A 26,988-nucleotide genomic window follows, 5' to 3' on the forward strand; every position below is an offset into this window, starting at 1 on the left:
GTTGTTTTTAAAAATGGATTGTTTGAAACTAATGAAAGATGATTTCAAATTCTTGAGCAGGAAAATATAATTTCTTTCATCTAACAGGTATTTGTTGACCATTACAATCTGCCACATACTATCAAGGCATTATAAACACGGAAATGAACATAACAGAGAAGAAAACCTTTTCCATTTAGCTCCACATGCTAATAGTGGGGGAGATATTGATTGACTATAAATGTACCAACAAATAAATATGTAGTATACTGAAGAGTGATTAGTGGAATGTAGTGGGAAAAAACAGGGTAAGAAGGATAAAGGCAGCTGGGGAAAACTGAAAAGTAAGGAGAACCATCTAGGTAATTCATGTTGTTGCTGTTGTTCTTGTTTAGTCACTGCTTTAGTTGATAAGTTGGGTCTGACTCTTTGGCGACCCCATGGACTATAATCCCGCTGTCCATGCGATTTCCCAGGGAAAAATACTGGAGTGAGTTGCCATTTCCTTTTCCACGGGATCTTTCTGACCTAAGGATTGAACTCGCATCTCTTTCTTCCATTGCAGGTGGATTCTTAACTGCTGAGCCACCAGGGAAGTCCTGGGTAATTCATATGTGGGGCTAAAAAATAATATCAGAGTTTCCAATGATACTTTGCAAAATATCAGGACACATCTACTCACAGATGACCCATGATAAAACTACCACATCTTCTAGTCTCCTCTCAAAATTCTAATCATCTTTCATAAACCATATTAATTCCTCAAGTAAAAAAAGGTCAAGCCAACACGAGACGCTTTCTTGCTCATATTGCATTTAAGCAGAATAATAAACAGAATTTTAAAATGAGATCAGTTACATATTAATCAATGGGTAATGATCAAATAACCTTAGTGACCTTAATGAAAGTAAACTGTTTTAATCTCATTATTTCACAGGTCATCCTGATGTGTGTTGGTGACTGAATCTCCATATGGAAATATACTGGTGTCACTGTGGGGAAATCCCTTAGGATTTGATGGAAAATTTTACTTTGTAATGTAAGGAACATAATTATTGACTCTGACCTATTTGTATTTGCCCATATTTTCATTCTTTTAATCCCAAAAGTTTTAAGAGACTAATGTTTATATTCTGAAATTCTATGAGATCCAAGATCACAAGGGAAACATGAAATGCTGCAAAACCTTCTGCTGTGAAATTTAGGTAAGAGAAGTACTCTAATTTATTTTTAATATTAGTACCCCTTAATACTTATTTATCTAAAGTATTTTGTTGTTATTAGATTTCAATTACTCAGTTATCTTTTTACCTCTTCCCCAAACTGAAGGCTATGGAAAAACTAGAATGATATTCAAACTGTAAAGTACCCTGACCTTTTTTGTCAGTTAAATTTTTTAAAAATACACAGGTAAAGACAGAAAGTGATTGTTAAATAATTTAGGAACTTGCACTGAATATTTTGCTAGCTTAGCTCAATAATCCAACAGCTAATATTTAATATTTTACAACAAAGATTTTTCAGCTGAGTTCTTTAATACTTGATTATGGAAAAAATAAACCCATTTTTTAAAAAAACATAGAATTAATTTGATTAGATATCAGTCAATATTTCTAGTGGATCACTAAATAATGGTAGAAGATAGCCATCTAAAGGAAATAAAAATTTGTTCTCAAAAACTATATTAAGGCTTAAAGAAATTTCTCTTTTTCTAAATGTTAGAAAACTAAAGCATAAAGTTTATTTTATTAACTTTGAATCTATTGTGATATACTTCAGAAAATCTTGTATAAATTTTTAGAAGCAAAAAAAAAAAAAAAATAGATGAGTCAACCCAGATAAAAGATACCTAAAAAGTTCTTATTTTATATATATAAAATAGATGAGTCAACTCAGATAAAAGATACCTAAAAGTTCTTATTTTATATATATATAATTGAAATATATTTGACATACATTGTGTAAGTTTAATGCTTATAACATGTTGATTTGAAAAACTAGTAATTGATTGCATTTGCAGAATGTTAGCTCTCTATAACGTCACATAATTTTCATTTTTGTGGCAGAAATAATTGAGATCTAGTCTCTTGGCAGTTTAGATGATTATAGTAAAATATTGTTTATATTCACTATAGTGTGTACTAGATCTTATCTGTTAATTTCAAGTTTGTACCAATAAAGAATACCTTTCCTGTTTCCTCATCTCCCAGAGTCCCTGGTAACCACTATTTTACTCTGTTTTCATGTTTGGCTTTTTTAGATGCACGTTTCAGCTATGTCTTACAGTTTTTGTCTTTCTCTGACTTATATAACGTGGCACAATGTCCCCAAGGTCAATCCACGATGCTGTAAAATGGAAGGATATCCTTCTTTCTCATGTCTGAATGTCCTTTCACTTCTATCCATTCATCCTTAGACAGATACACAGATGTTTCTGTATTTTAGCTACTGTAACTAATGCTGCTATAAATACAAGACTGCATATATCCCTTTCATAATTTGTTTTCATTTTCTTTGAGTATATATACAGAAGCACAATTGTGGGATTACATGGTAGTTCTATTTTAAATTATTTGAGGAAACACCATGCTGGCATCCATAGTGGCTGAACCAATTTACATTTCCACCAACAGACTTCTTGCCACATTCTCTGTTCTCCACAGTTTAGGCAACAGTTGTTATCTCTCATCTTCTTGATGATAGGCATTCTGAAATGTGTGAGATAATATCTCATGGTTTTTGATTGGCATTTCTCTAATGATTAGTGATGTTGTCCATCTTTTCATGTGTCTGTTGATCATTTGGATGTCTTTTGTAAGATTATCTTGGTAGTTCCTCAGCCCATTTTTTAATCTGAACGTCTATACTTTTATTATTGAGCTGTATGAGTTTTCACATACTTTAGATATTAATCTTAATTTTTAGGTGATGAGTTTTGAATAATTCTCCTTGTAGAATCTTCTCAACCTGCAGAAGAGTTTACTAAGGATCACTGTAAGGACCACCAAAGAAGTTATTAAGGATCAGTGGTAGGACCTGGAAAACAAGTTCACCCATCCCAGATCACTGGGAGGGAAGTAGGACTAGAATCAATACTGTTCTTTCTCCTTTTGCACTGTACAGCTGCTATAAGAAGTATAAGTTACAGCTAACCTCAAAATGTCTACTATACAGTAAGTAAACTGTACACATTTATGAAAAATGCAATGTCAATTAGATATGTTATCAAAGATTGTGTTGGGTATACAAGACATGATGGAGAGTCCAGAAAGTGAAAATTAGTGTGATCAGGGGTATCTGGTTAACTTTATTAAATAATAGTATATCTGATCTGATATACAAACCATGCTTTAGATGAAGGAGAAAAGGATGCAGATGTCTTAGAAATAGAAATAATGGCACGGACAGTCAGTGTTTATGAAAATGGGTATGACACTGAGAAAACAGATACAGAGGTGATAATCAATTCTTATTTTACTCCTTAGCTTTCTGAGTTTACTTTCTTTAAAACTGAACAGTACTCTCAATAATCCTTAGTAATCTTCAAACAATTCTTAAGACATAAATTAACATATCTATTCCATGCTATTTTAAAATGTTTATTCCACTGGGAGAGTTTATGAAAATTTAATTTTTAAAAGTTTCTATATATAGAAAAAGTAATTTTAAATTCATTTTTTAAAAACTTTAATACAAAAACTGAAACAAATTTTATGGGCAAAATGAAGCAAAGATGAGTACCTAGTTTGTACACCATATTTCCATAAATTCATAAAGACAAACTTTTCCCACTGTTAGCATCTCCCCTGTGATTACCAAATAGTCATGTGAATTTTGAGTTTCAGAGTTGAGGTCATAGACGCTGACATGTTATGGAGATGAATATTCCCTAGAAGTTTGTGTCCTTGTATTCACAAGACAGCAAGAGAAGCTTTCTCCTTATTAAAAAATATATATATATATTAAAAGGAAAGTTATACACATTCTTTTTTATATATATATACACATTCTAAATTGGAATCTTATCTCTCCATAATTCCTATCTCAACAGACAACAGTAGAGATGACGGAGGATAACCTCTCCTTGACAACTGAATTTATCCTCATAGGATTTACAGTTCATCCAGAGCTGAAGACCCTTCTGTTTCTGGTGTTCTTTACCATCTATCTGATCACCATGGTGGGAAATCTTGGCCTGGTGGCATTGATAGTTACAGAGCATCGTCTTCACACACCAATGTACATCTTCCTGGGGAATCTTGCTCTGATGGATTCCTGTTGTTCTTGTGCCATTACCCCTAAGATGCTACAGAACTTCTTTTCAAAAGACAGAATGATTTCCCTCTATGAATGTATGGCACAATTTTATTTTCTCTGCCTTGCTGAAACTGCAGATTGCTTTCTCCTGGCAGCAATGGCCTATGATCGCTATGTGGCCATCTGCAAACCACTGCAGTACCACACTATGATGTCAAAGAAACTCTGCATTCAGATGACCACAGGGGCCTACATAGCTGGAAACCTGCATTCCATGATTCACATTGGACTTTTGTTTAGGTTAACTTTCTGTAGATCTCATCAAATCAATCACTTTTTTTGTGATGTTCTTCCATTATATAGACTCTCCTGTGCTGACCCTTATATCAATGAATTGATGATATTCATCTTTTCAGGGTCAGTTCAAGTATTCTCTATTATCATAGTAATAATCTCTTATCTTTTCATCCTTTTCACGATTTTTAAAATGAAATCCAAAAAAGGAAAAGGTAAAGCCTTATCTACTTGTGCATCCCACTTCGTCTCTGTCTCAATATTCTATGGTTCTCTTCTCTTCATGTATATTAGACCAAATTCAGTTAATGACAAAGATAAAGATATACCTCTTGCTATTTTTTATACACTAGTTATTCCTTTGTTAAATCCTTTCATTTATAGTCTAAGAAATAAGGAAGTAATAAATGTTATGAAAAAAATTATGAAGAAAACATAACATTCTAAAATATCATTCCATATGGACAATTGATTTTAATTTGATAAAACTTTATTTTCAAAATCAAGCAATACTGAGAAAGTAGAAAATAGCCTCTTTATATAAAATACTGAATTACTAAAACATTATGGTATATCAATCAAATAAGCAAGTTCAGTGAGGAGAGAGATTCTGCTAAAATATATTCCAAAATCTAAGCTACCAGGTTCTATCAAGGGTAAATAATTATTCTTGAGACCACAAATTGTGTCAGGATGAATTTAGTCACAATAGTAACTATTACTTCAGAGTATAATGAATTACAATTTTCAACAAATCCAACAAAGGTAAGGAATAGAAGTAACTATATAGGAAGGTCCCCTCCATTTAATACTGTTGGCATGCTGCTGGAATCCTAAGGCATAATCTTACAAAGCCCTCATATTCCAAGTTTTTAAATATCAATCCCATGTTAAGCAACACTGTATAACAGAAGTAAATAGTATGTTTGAATTTGAATTTCAGTTTTGAATTTGTTCAAGAGATTATGCTTCACCACGAATTCAAGCAGAGCATGTATTCTCTAATCAGGAACAGTTTTCTCTTTAGTGTTGGTAAATCTTCTCTCAACTTCTCCAAAATAGAGTATCTGAATACATTAATGGTTTATCAATCTGTAGTGAAAATCATGCTATTTATACTGATAAATGTATGAATTTTACATTTTCATGTAGTTTGATTGTTCATTACATATATGACTGTGTAATTTATGAACACAATTATTTTTAAAAAGAAGTTTTATTTTCTCTTTCTTACTTCCCTTGCTTGTTATTGGGAATAACACTAACCTGGACTGATCCAATGTAAAGGATTGATATATACACAGCATTAACAAAAGGTGAAGGTGCTATTGAAACATAAATGAGAGAGAAAATAGCAAAAATTTAAATAAACAAAAATATTTATTGATCCTTACAGTGCAAATGTGATAGAAAAAATAATTCCCTGAGAACCTATTGTCTGCTGGGCACTAAGCTAGACATTTCATATATACAGACATGGCTTTTCATGTTTTCCTCAGTAAAAATCTCATACTTTGAAATATTGTGGTGTTTACCCAAGTTCATCCAAATCATTGGAGTAAAGTAGAATTTGGGTCAACAAAACCTTTTGCTACATACTTGGAAGTTCAGAAAGTGGAGATCCTTGTAGTTGGGACATTTAGTTCTTAAGTAGCATCAGAAATAATTGCACTTTAAAGTAAAGCAGGGGATAAAAAAAAATAAATAAAGCAGGGGAATTTTAATATTTGGAAAAAAACAGCAATGGGTATGACCAGTCAATGTTTATGGAAATGAGTGTGGCACAGGGAATGGGATCAGGGAGTTGAACAATGTAACAGAGTCAGAAAGCCTACAAAACTATTGGTTGAGCTGTTGATAAATATGAGAAGGTGGAAGTGGATAAGGTTACTGAGAAGCTTAAATTTAAGGAATTCCTTCAGATTCAGAGGAATCCAAATCTGTTTTAGAGGCATCAGATACTAAAGGCTTCCTAGAGCAGAGTGATATATTAATAACTTTACATTTTATAAACCTGATCATGTGACAGACTGGAAAGGGACCTGAAGCAAGAAGACTAATTTCAATAATTCATGTATTAGATGAGGAGAACTGAATCTGGGAAATGCTTTAAAAGTAGAGAATATTCTATATATTAAATTGTACTTGTTAGACAACAAAATGAAAGCCTATCTTTTTCCTGTATCAAACATGTCATAAATTATTTCATACCACCAATTCTTAATAAGAAGTCTGACACATTTGGCCATTCAATTAACATTTTTCTTTCAATATGGTTTTAATATAATTATATAAGTAAAAGTGTAATATTCTCATTTTTATTTTTGGATGAATTAATGAATACCTTTTAAATTATTAATTTCACTTTCTTACATTGTAAATACTGACAGATATAATTCGCATAAACAAAGTTCTTTAGGTTCCTAACATATTTTACAAGCTAAAAGGAATACAGATATCAAAAATTTTGAGAAGCTCTGAATTAGATGGATGTTGTACTTCCAATATTACCTTCTATTTCAGTGGCTATTTTTAGTTGCTAGACTTGCATGCATTGATTTATGTTTGCCATTTCTAAGGGCACCATGATATTGTTGCATATTTCTGTAATACCCTTGCCCATCCTTAGCAACACTGAATCCCAGAGGTCTGTAAGGGAAGAACCTGTAACTTACTTAGGGTCAATGAGACAAAAGAAATAATTTTCTGGAATTTTCAGGCAATTGTGTATCCTATATTTGAAAAGAAATCCACAAAACATATGATGTTTCTCCCTCTGAATGTCATAGAACATGCATATAATATCTGGCACAGTAAATGTCCATTTGCCATCAAGAGGTAAGCCAGCCTAGAGAGGAAGTCAAAATAGAAAAGGGGGCATAGCCAAAAAAATCACACAGAAATAGAGTCACTGGAATAAACCTTCCCTCTGGTTGCATAATCAAACAGATATCCTTACTTGTCAAGCTTGATTAGAAAAGATGCTTTATTTACAACAGAATAAATACTACCTGATATATTCGTGCCTCTTGCCTTATCTCCCATTTTTGTATCTTATTTTAAATTAATCCTCATACATCTTTTAGCTTACAAATAACTTTTCAATAGTATATACTTAACTATTAAGCAGATCTATAAGTCTTTTACTTTCATTACATTATTTTAATTTCCTATAATTCCACCTTAAAAAAGAGGCTTCATAATTTGTCCAAAGAAATATTAAGATGAAGCTGAAGAATCAAACTCAGTCTATTTTGCTCCTTAATCCATGTTCTTAACAACTAAGTCATACTATACATAGGATAAAAAAGTCAAAGTAGCATGAGAAGATAACTTTCAAGTAGCTAACTTGTTAAGGGGCAGAGAAATAGGGAAGATATTCAAGAAATATGTGAATCAATGACATTTTCCTCTAACTCTATTTTGAAAATTTTCACATCTATGGAAAACTTGAGAGAATCACACAATTAATGTGCATGGATTTTTTAAACACCATTAAACAAGTGTTATCATTTTACCACATTTGCCTGTGTCCAAATGTGTATGTGTGTTTATTTCATGTATATATACAAATACAAATGTGTATGATGACATTATGACACTTTATCCACCAGTTCACAGTCATAACATCATTATTATCATCAAGAAATTTAACATCACCTAATATGAAGTTCCGGAGAAGGCGATGGCACCCCACTCCAGTACCCTTGCCTGGAAAATCCCATGGATGGAGGAGCCTGGTAGGCTGCAGTCCATGGGGTCGCTAAGAGTCGGACACGACTGAGCGACTTCCCTTTCACTTTTCACTTTCATGCATTGGAGAAGGAAATGGCAACCCACTCCAGTGTTCTTGCCTGGAGAATCCCAGGGACGGGGGAGCCTGGTGGCTGCCGTCTATGGGGTCGCACAGAGTCGGACACGAAGTGACTTAGCAATGAAGTGACTTAGCAATATGAAGTTCACATTAAAAATTTTCCTAATTATCCAACCTAAATATTTTCCCATGTTTTCTCCTAGAAGGTTTATACTTTTAAGTTTTACATTTAGATCTGCAATCTATCTCAGTTAATTTCTGAAAAATATGTAGGGACTCTGTCTAAGTTTCTTGGACATGGAAATAAATTTGTTCCAGCACATTCATCAACATGGAGTGTGGAATAGATTAAGAGGATGTGGCACATATATAGAATGGAATATTACTCAGCCATAAAATGAACGAAATTGTGCCATGTGCTGAGATGTGGATGGACCAAGAAACTGTAATACAAAGTAAAGTAAGTCAGAAACAGAAAAAAAAAACAAATACCATATATTAATGCTGCTGCTGCTGCTAAGTCGCTTCAGTCATGTCCAACTCTGTGTGACCCCATGGACGGCAGCCCACCAGGCTCCCCCGTCCCTGGGATTCTCCAGACAAGAACACTGGAGTGGGTTGCCCTTTCCTTCTCCAATGCGTGAAAGTGAAAAGTGAAAGTGAAAAGTGAAAGTGAAGTCGCTCAGTCGTGTCTGACTCTTAGGGACCCCATGGACTGCAGCCTACCAGGCTCCTCCGTTCATGGTTCTAGAAAAATGGTAGAGATGTACCCATATGCAAAGCAGAAACAGAGACACAGAGATAGACAACAAATGTATGGACACCAAGGGGTGGGGGGAAACAGGGAGGTGGGATGAACTGGGAGATTGAGATTGACACACATATACTACTATGTATACAATAGATGAGTAATAAGAACCTACAGTATAGCACAGTGAACTCTATTGGGTGCTCTGTGGTGACAAAGAGGGAATATATGTATACATATAACTGACTCACTTTGCTATATGGCAGAAATTAAAACTTCATTGTAAAGCAACTATACTCCAATTAAAAAAAATTTTTTTAAACACATATACATAATGAAAATAGATGATCAGTCGCACGATCTAACAGGATTTTCCCCTGTTGATGGAAGGTCACCCAAGGTAGAGCTATATTTCAGTAGCAATACATTATGACATCAATATACAAAGCTGACTATCCAAGAACTAACTTGGCCTTCTGAGGCCAAATCTGTGTGTCGAATAAAAGATGTCAGTGCAATGATGGTAGACAACAAGAAATACTGGATCACCTACTTCTGTGTCTTATTGTGTTATCTAGCCCTGTTCAGTCTAGATACTTTGTCATCTGATGAATAGCTCCTGGGCACACTCAACCTTGTACTTTTTTATCTGATAAATTCTAGCTCATATTCTGGCCTCTTGGTCACATTATGTCCCAAAGTAAAAAGCTCTTAGGGTAGTTTTTTTTTTTTTTTTTTAATAGTTTATAATTCTTTGCTGCAGTCAACAAGGCCTTGCTCAAAAACCATAAGCAGTTCTTCTATTAAACTTTCCCATAAACATTCCACTCACTCTACATCTCTTCTCACCTCCGACGTCTCTAATACCATTGGTCTGCTGAGTCATTGGGCCCAAATAACAAGGCTGTTTAACCCTACACCTTGACCTGTCAAAGGGCCCTTTCCTGTTTGGGGACCCAATCAAAACTTGCATTCTCCATTTGGGCAGACGTGTCTCTGTGTAGGATCTTTCACACTATGTCAGACATTAAGAAATGTTTGGAAATAAATTCAAACAAGTGCTTGTTATATTGCAACCCTCAGACTTAAACAATACACTGTATATTACTATATTTCTGTAACTATTATTTAATTAACAATAGTGTTAGTGGGAGTAACAATTTTTATAGCATTATACATGAAAATTATAATACCAATTATTTGAGTAATATTCTTTTCTATCTATATTTCATGTTTTATGATATATATAACATTTTAGCATAGTGGTACATTTACCTATAGGGACTTCCCTGGTGGTTCAGTAGTAAAGAACCATCCTGCCAATGTAGGGATGTGGGTTTGATCCCTGGGTCAGGAAAATCCCTGGAGAAGGAAATGACAACCCAGTCCAGTATTCTTCCCTGGGAAATCCCAAGGACAGAGGAGCCTGGTGGACTACAGTCCATGGGGTTGCAAAGAGTCAAACACAACTTAGCAACTGAACACACACACACACATTTACCTATTAGTAGGTATAAATGAATGTAATAGGAATGTACTCCCAATTATTTTCTTGATATGAATGTACACCAAAAGTGTCTTGGAACTGTCCTCTAGTAAAGTCACCATAAGATAGGACATAGTTGAAATACATAATTTGATGAGTTAATCTAGTGGAAATTCTAGAATGATAGAAGAGAAAGGTCAAGTATAGAACCAAGGAGAATACAAGCACTATTAAAGGCAAAAAAGAGAAATACAACCCAGCATACAAGACTGAGATGGAACAGTAAGGAAGACAGAAAAAGTGAACATTAACACAAAACCAGAGACAAAGACTTTCAACAGCACCAAATACCACAGCTTGTTTAGGAAGATAATTAGATGTCCTTTGGAGTTGGTATTCATCATTGGTTGTGACCTTACTGTGAGAGAGTTCTGTGAATTGGCAGGGAAAGAATCAAATAAATCAGTTTTCAGTCTATTTTCCTAATCCTTTTACATTATCTGTAAGTGTCTCCAATATCATGCATAAGTAAGCTTCAATCACCCTAGCTTAACATTCTTTTTAAAAGCAGGTCTTGTGTTTTTGAGTTTCAGGGATTTTATCATTTGCTTCCAATAGGCTGCTGCTTTTCCTCATGAAGATGGCTTATTATAAACCTACTTATCCTGCAAGGTTCATCTGAAATGATGCTTACAATGAGAAATCTTTTTCCCCCAGGTCACATTCACTTCCTTTGCAATATTTTTAAATAGCACATTCATTCACAGCCTGAACTGCTTGCTAGTTAGCAATGTAACTCCCCACTTAGATTATGAGCTTCTTGTCAGGAGCCATTTCTAAAACCTAAGAACTTCTTATCCCTACCATGCTCACATCGTGTGTTCACTCAACCTATCATCTCTTCCAATATCCTGTATATTTTAAGTAATTGATTAAGGATAAAACAGAACTAAAAGTTTAAATATCAATGAAGCATGTACTGAGGATCTACCTTAGTGAACTGTTAGGAGCTCAAAATACATATGGCATGATCAGTGATTTAAGGATACTTAGCCAATATTTTTGCAGGAGACACAAGGGATGAGGGTTTGATCTCTGGATAAGGAAGATCCCTTGAAGGAGGAAATGGTAACTACTCCAGTATTCTTGCCTGGGAAATTCCACAGGCAGAGGAGCCTGGTGGGCTACGGTCCATGGGGTCACAAAAAGTTGGACACAACTGAGCGACTATGCAGCCGCAGCAGCCAAGGCTTTTATAATCAAGACACATAAAGTCACACTTGATAAAGTCGCAAATTAATTATAAAAGCAGCACCATGTGTATCAAGAAAAGACAAAATCAATTTAAATGACTTGGGTATGGTGCTCGCTTCAGCAGCACATATGCAAAAATTGGAATGATATAGAGATTAGTATGACCCTGTGCAAGGATGACACATATGGCTTAGGAATGTCCTAATGGAGATCTGATCTGCAATTAAGGATGAGTAGGACTAAGGTAAGCAAAGAGAGAAGGTGGTTTTGGTGAGGGAAACATTGTGAGTAAATTAATGAAGCAGGTGCACAAATGAACAGTGAAGGGGTGACATGGCCAAGTGTCCTGAGGTGACAGGAAAAAATCAAGGCTGTAGTCAAGATACAGAGACACCGTAGAACATCTAGAATACCAAGAAGGAGAAATGATTTGGTTTGAAAATGAATTAAAGAACATTTCAAACTCTTAAGTTGGTGAATAATTTTTTTTCTTTCATCTGACAGGTATTTGGTGAGCACTACAAACAGCCATTTATTATTCAAGCTGTTGAAAATACAGGAATGAATGTAACACAGATTCTCTTCCCACGTTAGCCTACCTGCTAATGGTGGGTGAGGGGTAAGGTGGGTGGAGTAATCTATTACAGATGAACTAATAAATAAATATGTAGTATATCAAAGAGTGATTAATGGAATGAAGGGGGGAAACAGAATAAGAAACATAAAGGCAGCCGGGTAAACATAAAAAGAAAGGAGAACCATCTCAGTAATTCATATGAAGGACTAAATAATGGGTTTTCAGCGAGGTAGTTATAAGACATTCAGTTCAGTTCAGTCACTCAGTCGTGTCCGTGTCTTTGCAACTCCATGGATGGAGCATGCCAGGCTTAACTGTCCATCACCAACTCCCAGACTTTGCTCAAACTCATGTCCATCCAGCCAGTGATGCCATCCAACCACTTCATTCTCTGTCGTCTCATTTCCTCCTGCCTTCAACCTTTCCCAGCATCAGGGTCTTTTCCAGTGAATCAGTTCTTCGCATCAGATGGCCAAATTATTGGAGCTTCAGCTTCAGCATCAGTCCCTCCAATGAATATTCAGTACTGATTTCCTTTAGAGTCAAAAGAGTCAAAAGATTGACTCTTCTGATCTCCTTGCAGACCAAGGGATTCTCAAGAGTCTTCTCCAACACCACAGTTCAAAAGCATCAGTTCTTGAGCGCTCAGCTTTCTTCATGGTCCAGCTCTCACATACACACATGACTACTGGAAAAAGCATAGCTTTGACTAAATGGACCTTCGTCACCAAAGTGATGTCTCTGCTTTTTAATATGCTGTTTAGGTTGGTCACAGCTTTTCTTCCAAGGAGCATGCCTTTTAGTTTCATGCCTGCAGTCACAATCTGCAGTGATTTTAGATCCCAAGAAAATAAAGTCTGTCACTGTTTCCATTGTTTCCCCATCTATTTGCCATGAACTGATGGGACCAATGCCATCATCTTAGTTTTTTGAAAGTTGAGTTTTAAGCCAGCTTTTTCATTTTCCTCTTTCACCTTCATCAAGAGGCTCTTTAGTTCCTCTTTGCTTTCTGCCATAAGGGTGGTGTCATCTGCACATCTGCAGTTATTGACATTTCTCCCAGCAAACTTGATTCCAGCTTGTGCTTCATCCAGCCCAGCATATCACATGATGTATTCTGCATAGAAGTTAAATAAGCAGGGTGACAATACACAGCCTTGTCATACTCCTTTCCCAATTTGGAACCAGTCCATTTTTCCATGTCTGGTTCTAACTGTTGCTTCTTTACGTGCATCCAGATTTCTCAGGAGGCAGGTAAGGTGGTCTGGTATTCCCATCTCTTTCAGAATTTTCCATAATTTGTTGTGATCTACACAGTCAAATGTCAATAAAGCAGAAGTAGATGTTCTTCTGGAATTCTCTTGCTTTTTCTATGATCCAACAGATGTCAGCAATTTGATCTGTGGTTCCTCTGCCTTTTCTAAATCCAGCTTGAACATCTGGAAGTTCACATTTTATGTACTGTTGAAGCTTGGCATGGAGAATTTTGAGCATTACTTTGCTAGTGAGATGAGTGCAATTGTGCAGTAGTTTAAACATTCTATGGCATTGCCCAAAATTTCCAATTTTGGAATTCCATAATTCCAATTCCATTGCCCAGTTTTCCAATTTTGCTGGCATATTGAGTGCAGCACTTTCACAGCATTATCTTTTAGAATTTAAAATAGCTCAACTGTTATTCCATCACCTCCACTAGCTTTGTTTGTAGTGATGCTTCCTAAGGCCCACTTGACTTCACATTCCAAGGTGTCTGGTTCTAGGTGAGTGATCACACCATCATGGTTATCTGGGTCACGAAGATCTTTTTTGTATATTTCTTCTATCTTCTTGTCACCTCTTCTTAATATCTTTGGAACAAACCAACTCAGTTTGATGACCTTCACTGAACATACCAAACCTTTTAGTCTCCTCTCAAAATTCTAATCATACTCATAAACCATACTAATTGATCCAGTAAAAGGCCAAGCTAACACAAGACCCTTTTATGCTCATTGTAAATTTATATAGAATAATAAAGAGAATTTTTAAATGAGGTCAGTTATTTAATAATCAACAGATGATGCTCAAATGACCTTCATAACCTTAGAGAAGGCAACGGTTTTAACCTCATTATCTTATAAGGAATCCTGATGTGTCCAAAAAAATACCTTAAGATTTGTGGAAACTTTTAACTTTTCATTAAAAGGAACATAATTATTGACTCTAACCTATTTGTAGCCAGCCATATTTTCATTCTTTTAATCCCAAATGTTTTAGAGAACAAGGTTTATATTCTGAAATTCTATTAGCCATAACACCACAAAACAAATATGAGAAGGTACAAATCTAGGTAAGGAAAATATTCTACTTTTTACTTTTAATACTACCCCTTATTATTGAATTATCTGAAATATTCAGACAGTAGTAGTCAGCTACTCAATCATTTTTCTAGCTCCTCTCAAATCTAAAGACTATGATAAAAGTAAGATGAGAATAAAAGTTTAATTCCCACTGATATTTTCTGATTAAGGCAAACATCAAAATATACAGGTAAGGATACAAATAACTATTAAATAATTTGGGAATGATAATGAAAGTTTTTCTTTATAGTTTAGCTGAATAATTTAGGGATTATATTTAATATTTTAAAAGAAATAAAATTTTCAGCTGGGCTCTTTAATATTTGACTATGGAAAATAAACCCATTTTCAACATAGATTGCTATAATTAGACAAAATGTCAGTATTCCTAGTGTATCACTACCAAATAATGGTGATCTACTAGGAAGATAGCCATTTAAAGGAAAACAAAGCTTATTCTCAAAAATTGTATTAAAGTTAAATGGTTTTTCTTTTTCCAAGTGTTAGAAAATAAAGTAAAAGGTAAACTTACCTTTATTTATTAGCTTCTAATCTACAGTGATATGCTTTACAAAATCTTAACATGATTTTCTTAGAAACAGAAAAATAGATAAGTAGATTGCAATAAAAGATATCTAATTTTTAAAATTTTATTATTTTAAATTGTTTATAACTTTATTGTTGAATTGTATGAGTTCCTTACACATTTTGGATCAGATCAGATCAGATCAGTCGCTCAGCCGTGTCCGATTTTTTGCGACCCCATGAATCGCAGCAGGCCAGGCCTCTCTGTCCATCACCAATTCCTGGAGTTTACTCAGACTCACGTCCATCAAGTCAGTGATGCCATCCAGCCATCTCATCCTCTGTCGTCCCCTTCTCCTCCTGCCCTCAATCTTTCCCAGCATCGGGGTCTCTTCAAATGAGTCAGCTCTTCACATCAGGTGGCCAAAGTACTGGAGTTTCAGCTTCAGCATCAGTCCTTGCAATGAATACCCAGGACTAATCTCCTTTAGGATGGACTGGTTGGATCTCCTTGCAGTCCAAGGGACTCTCAAGAGTCTTCTCCAACACCACAGTTCAAAAGCATCAATTTTTCAGCATTCAGCTTTCTTTATAGTGAAACACTCACATCCATACATGAGTGCTGGAAAAGCCATAGCCTTGACTAGATGGACATTTGTTGACAAACTAATGTCCCTGCTTTTTAATATGCTGTCTAGGTTGGTCATAACTTTCCTTCCAAGGAATAAGCGTCCTTTACTTTCATGGTTGCAATCACCATCTGCAGTGATTTTGGAGCCCCAAAAAATAAACTCTGACACTGTTTCCACTGCTTCCCCATCTATTTGCCATGTAGTAATGGGACTGGAGGCCATGATCTTAGTTTTCTGAATGTTGAGTTTTAAGCCAACTTTTTAACTCTCCTCTTTCACCTTCATCAAGAGGCTCTTCAGTTCTTCTTCACTTTCTGCCATAAGAGTGGTGTCAAATGCATATCTGAGGTTATTTCTCCTGGCAATCTTGATTCAAGCTTGTGCTTCTTCCAGCCCAGCATTTCTCATAATGTACTCTGCATATAAGTTAAATAAGCAGGGTGACAATATATAGCCTTGACGTACTCCTTTTCCTATTTGCAACCAGTCTGTTATTTCATGTCCAGTACCAAGGGAACATTTCATGCAAATATGGGCTCAATAAAGGACAGAAATTGTAGGGACCTAACAGAAGCAGAAGATATTAACAAGAGGTAGCAAGAATACACAGCACTATACAAAAAAGTTCTTCACGACCCACATAATCATGATGGTGTGATCACCCAACTAGAGCCAGGCATCCTGGAATGTGAAGTCAAGTGGGCCTTAGGAAGCAACACTACAAACAAAGATAGTGGAGGTGATGGAATTCCAATTGAGCTATTTCAAATCCTAAAAGATGATGCTGTGAAAGTGCTTCACTCAATATGCCAGCAAATTTGAAAAACTCGGCAGTGGCCACAGGACTGGAAAAGGTCAGTTTCCATTCCAATCCCAAAGAAAGGCAATGCCAAAGAATGCTCAAACTACAACACAACTGCACTCATCTCATTCGCTAGTAAAGTAATGCTCAAAATTCTCCAAGCCAGGCTTCAGCAATATGTGAACCGTGAACTTCCAGATGTTCAAGCTGGTTTTAGAAAAGGGAGAGGAACCAGAGATCAATTGCCAACATCCGCTGGATCATTGCGAAAGCAAGAGAGTTCCAGAAAAACATCTATTTCTGCTTAACTGACTATGCCAAAGCCTTTGACTGTGTGGATCACAATAAACTGTGGAAAATTCTGAAAGAGATAGGAATACCAGACCACCTGACCTGCCTCTTGAGAAACCTGTATGCAGGTCAGGAAGTTAACATGTAACAATATTATTTTTATTTTTGAATTAATTAATAAATACATTTTAATTTCTTTGTTTAAATTTTAATACTGTAAATAATAATAGATTTAATACACATAAAGAAAGCTCTTTATGTCCTAAGACACTTTGCAAACAAGAGGAAATCTAGATACAAAAATTAGATGGATATTATACCTCCTGTGTCACCCTCTGTTTTACTCAACATTTTCAGTTTTCAGGCTTGAATGCACTAATTTTGTTACCCTTTTCTAAGAGTACCACAATTTTTGTCATTCTTTCTGCACCGTCAATCCCAACCCTTAAGAATGCTGAATCCCAGAGGTCTGTTAAAAGAATATATGACTTATTTGGGGCTAAGGCAAAAGGGTGTTTTAATGGAAGTTTCTGAGGAAATATGTATCTTTTATTTTAAAATAGATCCACAAAACAGGTAGTGTGTCTCCCTCTTAATGCCATGCTGTGTGGATATGATATTCAGCAGTTGGGGTGCATTTTGCCATCCCAGGTGGCACAGTGGTGTAGAATCCGCCTGCCAATGTAGGAGACACAAGAGACAAGTGTTTGATCCCTGGGTCTGGAATATCCCCTGGAGAAGGAAATGACAACCCACTACAGTATTCTTATCTGGAAAATCCCATGGACACAGAAGTCTGGCAGGCTACAACCCATGGGGTTGCAAAGAGCTGGACACTACTGAACACACAGGGATACAGGCCATCAAGATGGTAACCAGCTTGGAGATGAAGTCAATACACAATGAAGGGCAAAGCTGAGGAAATCAGAGAAACAGATTCAGAGAAATTGGAACAAACCATTCTGCTGAGTGTATAATCTAACAGATCTTAATGTTTAAGCTTATTTGGAAAAGATGCTTTATTTTCAAATGAGTAGTAACTGAAAAAATTCATATATCTTACTTTATCTCTCATTTTCCTCTGTGTGTGTATGTACACGCATGCATTCAATCATGTCTGACTTTTTGTGACCCAATGGAATGTAGCCTACTACATTCCTGCTGCTGCTGCTAAGTTGCTTCAGTCATGTCCAACTCTGTGCGACCCCAGAGACGGCAGCCCAACAGGCTCCCCCGTCCCTGGGATTCTCCAGGCAAGAATACTGGAGTGGGTTACAATTTCCTTCTCCAAGGGATCTTCCGGACTCAGGGATCAAACTTGCATCTCTTGTGTCTCATGCATTGGCTCAGTGATTTCGGACTCTTTGCGACCCCATGGGTCCAGGATATGACTGTATAGTCTGACTTCCGTGGTTGCTCTGATGGTAAAGCATCTGCCTACAATGCAGGAGACCTGGGTTCGATCCCCGGGTCAGGAAGATCCTTTGGAGAAGGAAATATCAACCCACTCCAGTACTCTTGCACAGAAAATCCCATGGACGGAGGAGCCTAGTAGGTTGCAGTCCATGGGATCGCAAAGAGTGGGACAGGACTGAGTGACTTCACTTTCACTTTCATACAGGCACAGAATTCTCCAGGCCAGAATACTGGAGTGGATAGCCTGTCCCTTCTCCAGGCGATCTTCCCAACCCAAGGATTGAACCCAGGTCTCCCGCATTGCAGGCGGATTCTTTACCAACTGAGCCACTGCAGGTGGATTCTTTACCAACTGAGCTCTCAGGGAAGCCTCATGCGTTGGCAGGAGAGTTCTTTACCAGCTGAACCACACGGTGCTAGTGGTAAAGAATCTGCTTGCCAATGCAGGATGTAAGAGATGCAAGTTCTATCCCTGGGTTGGAAAGATCCCTTGGAGCAGGAAGTGGCACCACACTTCAGTAGTCTTGCCTGGAAAATTCTATGGGCAGAGGAGACTGGCAGGCTACAGTCCATGGGATTCCAAAGAGTCAGACATGATTGAATGACTCAGCACACATTCTCTTGTTTACAAATAACTTTTCACCTGCATCCATTCAACTATTCAGCACAAATATTTCATGTCACCTTTATGACACTATTTTCATTTCATATAACTTCACTTAAAAAAAATTGAACGGCAGAGATGTTCCATGATCTATTCACAGAAATACTAAGGTGGAGCTCAGGAATCAAACCCAGGCTATCTAGTTCCATAATCCATGTTCTTAGCAACTAAATCATACTATACATAGCATGAAGAAGTAAAGGAAGTATGAGAGGATAATTTTCAAGATTATCTAACAGTACACACAAAAATAAATGTAAAATGGATTAAAGACCTAAATGTAATGCTGGATACTATACAATTTATAGAGGAAAACATAGGCAGAATACTACAACATAAATCACAGCAATATCTTTTGGAAAACTCAGCAGTGGCCACAGGACTGAAAAAGGTCAGTTTTCATTCTGATCCCAAAGAAAGGCAATGCCAAAGAATGCTCAATCTACTTGCACTCATCTCACATGCTAGTAAATTGCACTCATCTCACATGCTAGTAAAGTAATGCTCAAAATTCTCCAAGCCAGGCTTCAGCAATACGTGAACTGTAAACTTCCAGATGTTCAAGCTGGTTTTAGAAAAGGCAGAGGAACCAGAGATCAAATTGCCAACATCCGCTGGATCATGGAAAAAGCAAGAGAGTTCCAGAAAACATCTATTTCTGCTTTATTGACTATGCCAAAGCCTTTGACTGTGTGGATCACAATAAAATGTGGAAAATTCTGAAAGAGATGGGAATACCAGACCACCTGACCTGCCTCTTCAGAAATCTGTATGCAGGTCAAGAAGCAACAGTTAGAACTGGACATGGAACAACAGACTGGTTCCAAATAGGAAAAGGAGTACGTCAAGGCTGTATACTGTCACCCTGCTTATTTAACTTATTTAACCTCAGATATGCAGATGACACCACCCTTATGGCAGAAAGTGAAGAAGAACTGAAAAGCCTCTTGATGAAAGTGAAAGAGGAGAGTGAAAAAGTTGGCTTAAAGCTCAACATTCAGAAAACGAAGATCCTGGCATCTGGTCCCATCACTTCATGGGAAATAGATGGGGAAACAGTGGAAACAGTGTCAGACTTTATTTTTTTTGGGTTCCAAAATCACTGCAGATGGTGACTGCAGCCATGAAATTAAAAGACGCTTACTCCTTGGAAGTAAAGTTATGACCAACCTAGATAGCATATTCAAAAGCAGAGACATTACTTTGCCAACAAAGGTCCATCTAGTCAAGGCTATGGTCTTTCCTGTGGTCATGTATGGATGTGAGAGTTGGACTGTGAAGAAGGCTGAGTGCCGAAGAATTGATGCTTTTGAACTGTGGTGTTGGATAAGACTCTTGAGAGTCCCTTGGCCTGCAAGGAGATCCAACCAGTCCATTCTGAAGGAGATCAGCCCTGGGATTTCTTTGGAAGGAATGATGCTAAAGCTGAAACTCCAGTACTTTGGCCACCTCACGTGAAGAGTTGACTCATTGGAAAAGACTCTGATGCTGGGAGGGATTGGGGGTAGGAGGAGAAGGGGATGACAGAGGATGAGATGGCCAGATGACATGCCTGACTCGATGGACGTGAGTCTGAGTGAACTCCAGGAGTTGGTGATGGACAGGGAGGCCTGGCGTGCTGCGATTCACGGGGTTGCAAAGAGTCGGACATGACAGAGTGACTGAACTGAACTGAACTGATTTCAGGCTTCCAGGATTTATCATATGTTTCCATTCTGTTGCTGCTTTTTCTTCTGGGCTTCACATATGATAATTCTACTTATTCTGTAAAGTTCATCTGAAATGATACTTCCAATTAAAAAAATCTTTCTTTTTTCCTCTGTGTCTCTATTCATTTTCTTCACCATATTTTCATATAGCATATTAACAATTTTATATCACAGATTGACTTGTCTGGTAGTTACCAATGTAACCATTTTTCTCCCCACCAGATTATGAGCTTCTTGTCAGGAGCCATTTCTAAAATCTAAGAACTCCTTATACTCTGCTCATTCTACCAAAGGTCTCTTCTAACATCCTATATACTGTAAATACCTGACTAAGGTTAAACAGCACTGAAATTTGAAAAATAAAGCAGCTTGTATTAACGATCCAGCTCATTATGTTGTCAGGAGCCCAAAAGTCATAAGACATGATTGGTAACTTATATGGGCTTCCCAGGTGATCCAGTGGTAAAGACTCTGCCCGCCAATGCAGGAGACATAAGAGACGCAGGTTTGATCACGGTGTTGGGAAGATCCCCTGGGGAAGGGAAAGGCTACTCACTCCAGTATTCTGGCTTGGAGAATTCCATGGACAGATAAGCCTGGCAGGCTACAGTCCATGAGGTCACAAACAGCCGGACATGGTTGAGCGACTGAGCACACAAACATACACGTGGATATTTATTCAATACTTTACAATCGAGGCGTATACAATCCATATTTGATAAAATGGTAAATACATTTTACATTTACTGGCTTTGTCTTATCACAGAAGCCAGTAAAAGGGAAATCCTTTTTTAATGTTCAGTTCAGTTCAGTCGCTCAGTCGTGTCCGATTCTTTGCAACCCCATGAATCGCAGCACACCAGGCCTCCCTGTCCATCACCAACTCCCAGAGTTCACTCAGACTCACGTCCATCGAGTCAGGCATGTCATCTGGCCATCTCATCCTCTGTCGTCCCCTTCTCCTCCTACCCCCAATCCCTCCCAGCATCAGAGTCTTTTCCAATGAGTCAACTCTTCGCATGAGGTGGCCAAAGTACTGGAGTTTCAGCTTTAGCATCATTCCTTCCAAAGAAATCCCAGGGCTGATCTCCTTCAGAATGGACTGGTTGGATCTCCTTGCAGTCCAAGGGACTCTCAAGAGTCTTCTCCAACAACACAGTTCAAAAGCGTCAATTCTTCGGTGCTCAGCTTTCTTCACAGTCCAACTCTCACATCCATACATGACCACAGGAAAAACCATAGCCTTGACTAGACGGACCTTTGCTGGCAAAGTAATGTCTCTGCTTTTGAATATGCTATCTAGGTTGGTCATAACTTTACTTCCAAGGAGTAAGCGTCTTTTAATTTCATGGCTGCAGTCACCATCTGCAGTGATTTTGGAACCCAAAAAAAATAAAGTCTGACACTGTTTCCACTGTATCCCCATCTATTTCCCATGAAGTGATGGGACCAGATGCCATGATCTTTGTTTTCTGAATATTGAGCTTTAAGCCAACTTTTTCACTCTCCTCTTTCACTTTCATCAAGAGGCTTTTTAGTTTCTCTTCACTTTCTGCCATAAGGGTGGTATCATCTGAGGTTATTGATATTTCTCCCAACAATCTTGATTCCAGCTTGTGTTTCTTCCAGTCCAGCGTTTCTCATGATGTACTCTGCATATAAGTTAAATAAGCAGGGTGACAATATACAGCCTTGACGTACTCCTTTTCCTATTTGGAACCAGCCTGTTGTTCCATGTCTAGTTCTGTTGCTTCCTGACCTACATATAAGTTTCTCAAGAGGCAGGTCAGGTGGTCTGGTATTCCCATCTCTTTCAGAATTTTCCACATTTTATTGTGATCCACACAGTCAAAGGCTTTGGCATAGCCAATAATGCAGAAATAGATGTTTTCTGGAACTCTTGCTTTTACCATGATCCAGCAGATGTTGGCAATTTGATCTCTGGTTCCTCTGCCTTTTCTAACACCAGCTTGAACATCTGGAAGTTCACAGTTCACATATTGCTGATGCCTGGGTTGAAGAATTTTGAGCATTACTTTACTAGCGTATGAGATGAGAGCAATTGTGCGGTAGATTGAGCATTCTTTGGCATTGCCTTTCTTTGGGATCAGAATGAAAACTGACCTTTTTCAGTCCTGTGGCCACTGCCGAGTTTTTCAAATTTGCTGGCATATTGAGTGAAGCACTTTCACAGCATCATCTTTCAGGATTTGAAATAGTTCAACTGGAATTCCATCACCTCCACTAGCTTTGTTCGTAGTGATGCTTCCTAAGGTCCACTTGACTTCACATTCTAGGATGTCTGGCTCTAAGTGAGTGATCACATCATTGTGATTATCTTGGTCTTGAAGATCTTTTTTGTACAGTTTCCTGTGTATTCTTGCCACCTCTTCTTGATATCTTCTGCTTCTGTTAGGTCCACACCGTTTCTGTCCTTTATTGAGCCCATCTTTGCATGAAATGTTCCCCTGGTATCTCTAATTTTCTTGAAGAGATCTCTAGTCTTTCCCATTCTGTTGTTTTCCTCTATTTCTTTGCATTGATCGCTGAGGAAGGCTTTCTTATCTCTTCTTGCTATTCTTTGGAACTCTGCATTCAGATGCTTATATCTTTCCTTTTCTCCTTTGCTTTTCACTTCTCTTCTTTTCATAGCTATTTGTAAGGCCTCCCCAGACAGCCATTTTGCTTTTTTGCATTTCTTTTCCATGGGGATGGTCTTGATCCCTGTCTCCTGTACAATGTCACGAACCTCATTCTATAGTTCATCAGGCACTCTATCTATCAGATCTAGTCCCTTAAATCTATTTCTCACTTCCACTGTATAATCATAAGGTGTTTGATTTAGGTCATACCTGAATGGTCTAGTGGTTTTCCCTACTTTCTTCAATTTAAGTCTGAATTTGGCAATAAGGAGTTCAGGATCTGAGCCACAGTCAGGTCTTGGTCTTGTTTTTGTTGACTGTATAGAGCTTCTCCATCTTTGGCTGCAAAGTATATAATCAATCTGATTTCGGTGTTGACCATCTGGTGATGTCCAAGTGTAGAGTCTTCTCTTGTGTTGTTGGAAGAGGGTGTTTGCTATGACCAGTGCATTTTCTTGGCAAAACTCTATTAGTCTTTGCCCTGCTTCATTCCGTATTCCAAGGCCAAATTTGCCTGTTACTCCAGGTGTTTCTTGACTTCCTACTTTTGCATTCCAGTCCCCTATAATGAAAAGGACATATTTTTGGGGTGTTAGTTCTAAAAGGTCTTGTAGGTCTTCATGGAACCGTTCAACTTCAGCTTTTTTTTTTTTTTTTTTAATGTAGAGTACTTAAATGTGCTCAAGGAGGAGATCTTAGTCGAGAACAAAAATGAGTAGGTCTAGGGTGAGAGAGAGTGAGAAGATATTTTAGTGAGGAAATAAAAGCAAATTAATGAAGCAGGTGTATAAGAGGAAGAATAAAGGGATGCACCTGGCCAACTGCCCTGATCTGAGAGGAAGAAAGCAAAGTGAGAGGCAAGATGCAGACTGTGGGGCATCTGGGATGACAAAACAAGGAAAAACTGTTTGAAAGCTAATCAAAGATCCTTACAAATACTTGAACAAGGAAGTATTATCATTTCTTTCATTCAACAGATAAGTATTTGTTGAGCACTACGAAGTACCATGTATCTATTCAAGTGTTAGAAATAAAGGAATGAACATAATCAAGACATCTCTTTCCTCTTAAAACAACAGAGATTAGAGGAGGAGTGACTGATTATAGACATGCTGAGTGCTAAAGAACTGATGCTTTTGAACTGTGGAGCCGGAGAAGACTCTTGAGAGTCCCTTGCACAACAAGGAGATGAAACCAGTCTATCTTAAAGAAAATCAACCCTTAAAAATTCACTGGGAGTATTGATACTGAAGCTGAAGCTCTAATAATATGGCCATCTGATGTGAAGAGTTGACTCACTGGAAAAGACCCTGAAGCTGGGGAAGATTGAAGGCAAAAGGGGAAAAGGGGGCTGCAGAGGATGAAATGATTCAATAGCATCAGCTACTCAATGGACATGAATTTGAACAACCTCCAGGAGAGAGTGAAGGATAGAGGAGCCTGGCATGCTACACAGTCCCTTGTCATTCAGTTGCTCAGTCCTTTCCGACTCTTTGTGACCCCATGGCCTGCAACTCGCCAGGCTTCCCTGTCCTTCACCATCTCCCAGAGTTTGTATCAGGTGGCCAAAATATAGGAGCTTCAGCTTCAGCATCAGTCTTTCCAATGCATATTCAGGGTTGATTGCCTTTAGGATTGATTGGTTTGATGTCCTTGCAGTCCAAGGGACTCAAGAGTCTTCTCTAACACCACAGTTTGAAAGCATCAATTCTTTGGCATTCAGCCTTCTTTATGGTCCAACTCTCACATTCGTACATGACTACTGGAAAAACCATAGTTTTGACTAGACAGACTTTTGTTGGCAAAGTGATGTCTCTGGTTTTTAACGCACTGTCTAGGTTTGTCATAGCTTTCATTCCAAGGAGCAAGCATCTTGTAACTTCATGGCTGCAGTCACCACCTGCAGTGATTTTGGAGCCCAAGAAAATAAAGTCTGTCACTGTTTCCATTGTTTCCCCATCTATTTGCCATGAAGTGATGGGACCACATGCCATGATCTTCATTTTTTGAATGCTGAGTTTTAAGCCAGTTTTTTCACTCTCCTCTTTCACCTTCATCAAGAGGCTCTTTAGTTCCTCTTTGCTTTCTCCCATAAGCGTGGTGTTGTCTGCATATCTGAGTTATTGATATTTCTCCCGGCAATCTTGATCCCAGCTTGTGTTTCATCCAGCCCAGAATTTTGCATGATATGGTGGTGGATGTTTTTCTCTAAGTCATGTCCAAATCTTGTGACCTGCTGGACTGTAGCCTGCCAGGCTCCTATGTCCATGGGGATTCTCCAGGCAAGAATACTGGAGTAAGTTGCCATTTCCTTCTCCAGGGGATCTTCAAGACCCAGGGATCAAACCCGTTCTCCTCCATTGCAGGCTGAATCTTTACCGACTGAGCTATGAAGAAAGCCCCTTCACATGATATACTCTGCATACAGTTTAAATAAGCAGGGTGACAATCTACAGCCTTGACATACTCTTTTCCCAATAAGGAACCCATCTTTGTTTTGTGTCCAGTTCTAACTGTTGCTTCTTGACCTGCATACAGGTTTCTGAGGAGACGAGGTCAGGAGGTCAGGTGGTCTGGTATTCCCATCTCTAAGAATTTTCCACAGCTTGTTGTGACCCACGTAGTCAAAGGCTTTAGTGTAGTCAATGAAGCAGAAGTAGATGTTTTACTGAAATTCTCTTGTTTTTTTCTATGATCCAACGGATACCGGCAATTTGATCTCTGGTTCCTCTGCCTTTTCTAAACCCAGTTAGTATATCTGGAAGTTCTCAGTTCACATACTGTTGAAGCCTAGCTTGAAAAATTTTGAGCATGACCTTCCTAGCATGTGAAAGGAGTGCAACTGTGCGATAGTTTGAAATTGCGCTACACAGTGCATGGTGTCACAAACAGTCGGACACAACTTAATGACTGAACAATAACAAATAAATATATAGCCTCCAGGAGAGTAATTATTAGAATAAAGGAGGAATCAGCATAATAAAGACAAAACAGCTGGTAAGGACTTAAAAGAAAGAACAACTTCAGTAATTCATATCTGGGACTAAATAATAGTATCAAAGTTTCCACTATGGGTTGAGGAGGACACGGGACCAAATTCAATTCACAGGGGGAAGGTGATACTCTGGCTACATCTTCAACACCATTTAGTATCATCTCCAAAGTAAATCATCTTTCATAAACAATATTAAGGCCATAAAATATTAATTACTTCAACAGAAGGTGAAACCAACCTGACTCTTCTGCTTATTTTACATTTTACAAAATGAAGGCAGAGAATTGTAAAAATGAGGTCAGTTACGTTAGATTCAGCAAGATGACCTCAAATTACCTTGGTGACTTTAATGAAGGTCTTTTACTTTAACCTAATTTTTTTCACAGGTCATCTTTAATTAACTTTTGGTAGCTAGATCATAGTGACATAATCTCCCCACAGAAACACAATGAAATCATTACAAGGAAATCCCTTTAGCATTTGATGGAAAATTTAAATTTGTGTTGTATGGAAAATAATTACTGATGCTCACCTATTAGTAGTCTCCCAGATGTTTATTCCTTT

The 26,988-nt window shown here is 37.6% G+C and overlaps 1 protein-coding gene and 1 non-coding gene across 3 annotated transcripts; both read left to right on the forward strand.

Annotated features, from left to right (window-relative positions):
• The first annotated feature begins 4,042 nt into the window (after positions 1-4,042).
• On the forward strand, positions 4,043-6,722 carry OR5K22 (olfactory receptor family 5 subfamily K member 22). 2 transcript variants are annotated; one of them, XM_010801004.3, is made up of 2 exons: positions 4,043-4,958; positions 6,245-6,722. In XM_010801004.3, the coding sequence occupies exons 1-2, from the start codon at positions 4,043-4,045 to the stop codon at positions 6,304-6,306; spliced, it is 978 nt and encodes a 325-aa protein (XP_010799306.2). In that variant the 3' UTR covers positions 6,307-6,722. The 2 variants fall into 2 exon arrangements, with proteins under 2 accessions (XP_010799306.2, NP_001377377.1); NM_001390448.1 differs by lacking the exon at positions 6,245-6,722 and having other exon boundaries at positions 4,043-4,969.
• Positions 6,723-11,940: 5,218 nt separating this feature from the next.
• LOC112448299 (U6 spliceosomal RNA) lies at positions 11,941-12,043 on the forward strand. Its single transcript, XR_003036666.1, has one exon. It is a non-coding gene; the product is annotated as a U6 spliceosomal RNA (small nuclear RNA).
• Positions 12,044-26,988: the final 14,945 nt, after the last annotated feature.

This window comes from Bos taurus, chromosome 1 (genome assembly GCF_002263795.3).
Source record: "Bos taurus isolate L1 Dominette 01449 registration number 42190680 breed Hereford chromosome 1, ARS-UCD2.0, whole genome shotgun sequence".
NCBI classification, from domain to species: domain Eukaryota; kingdom Metazoa; phylum Chordata; class Mammalia; order Artiodactyla; family Bovidae; genus Bos; species Bos taurus.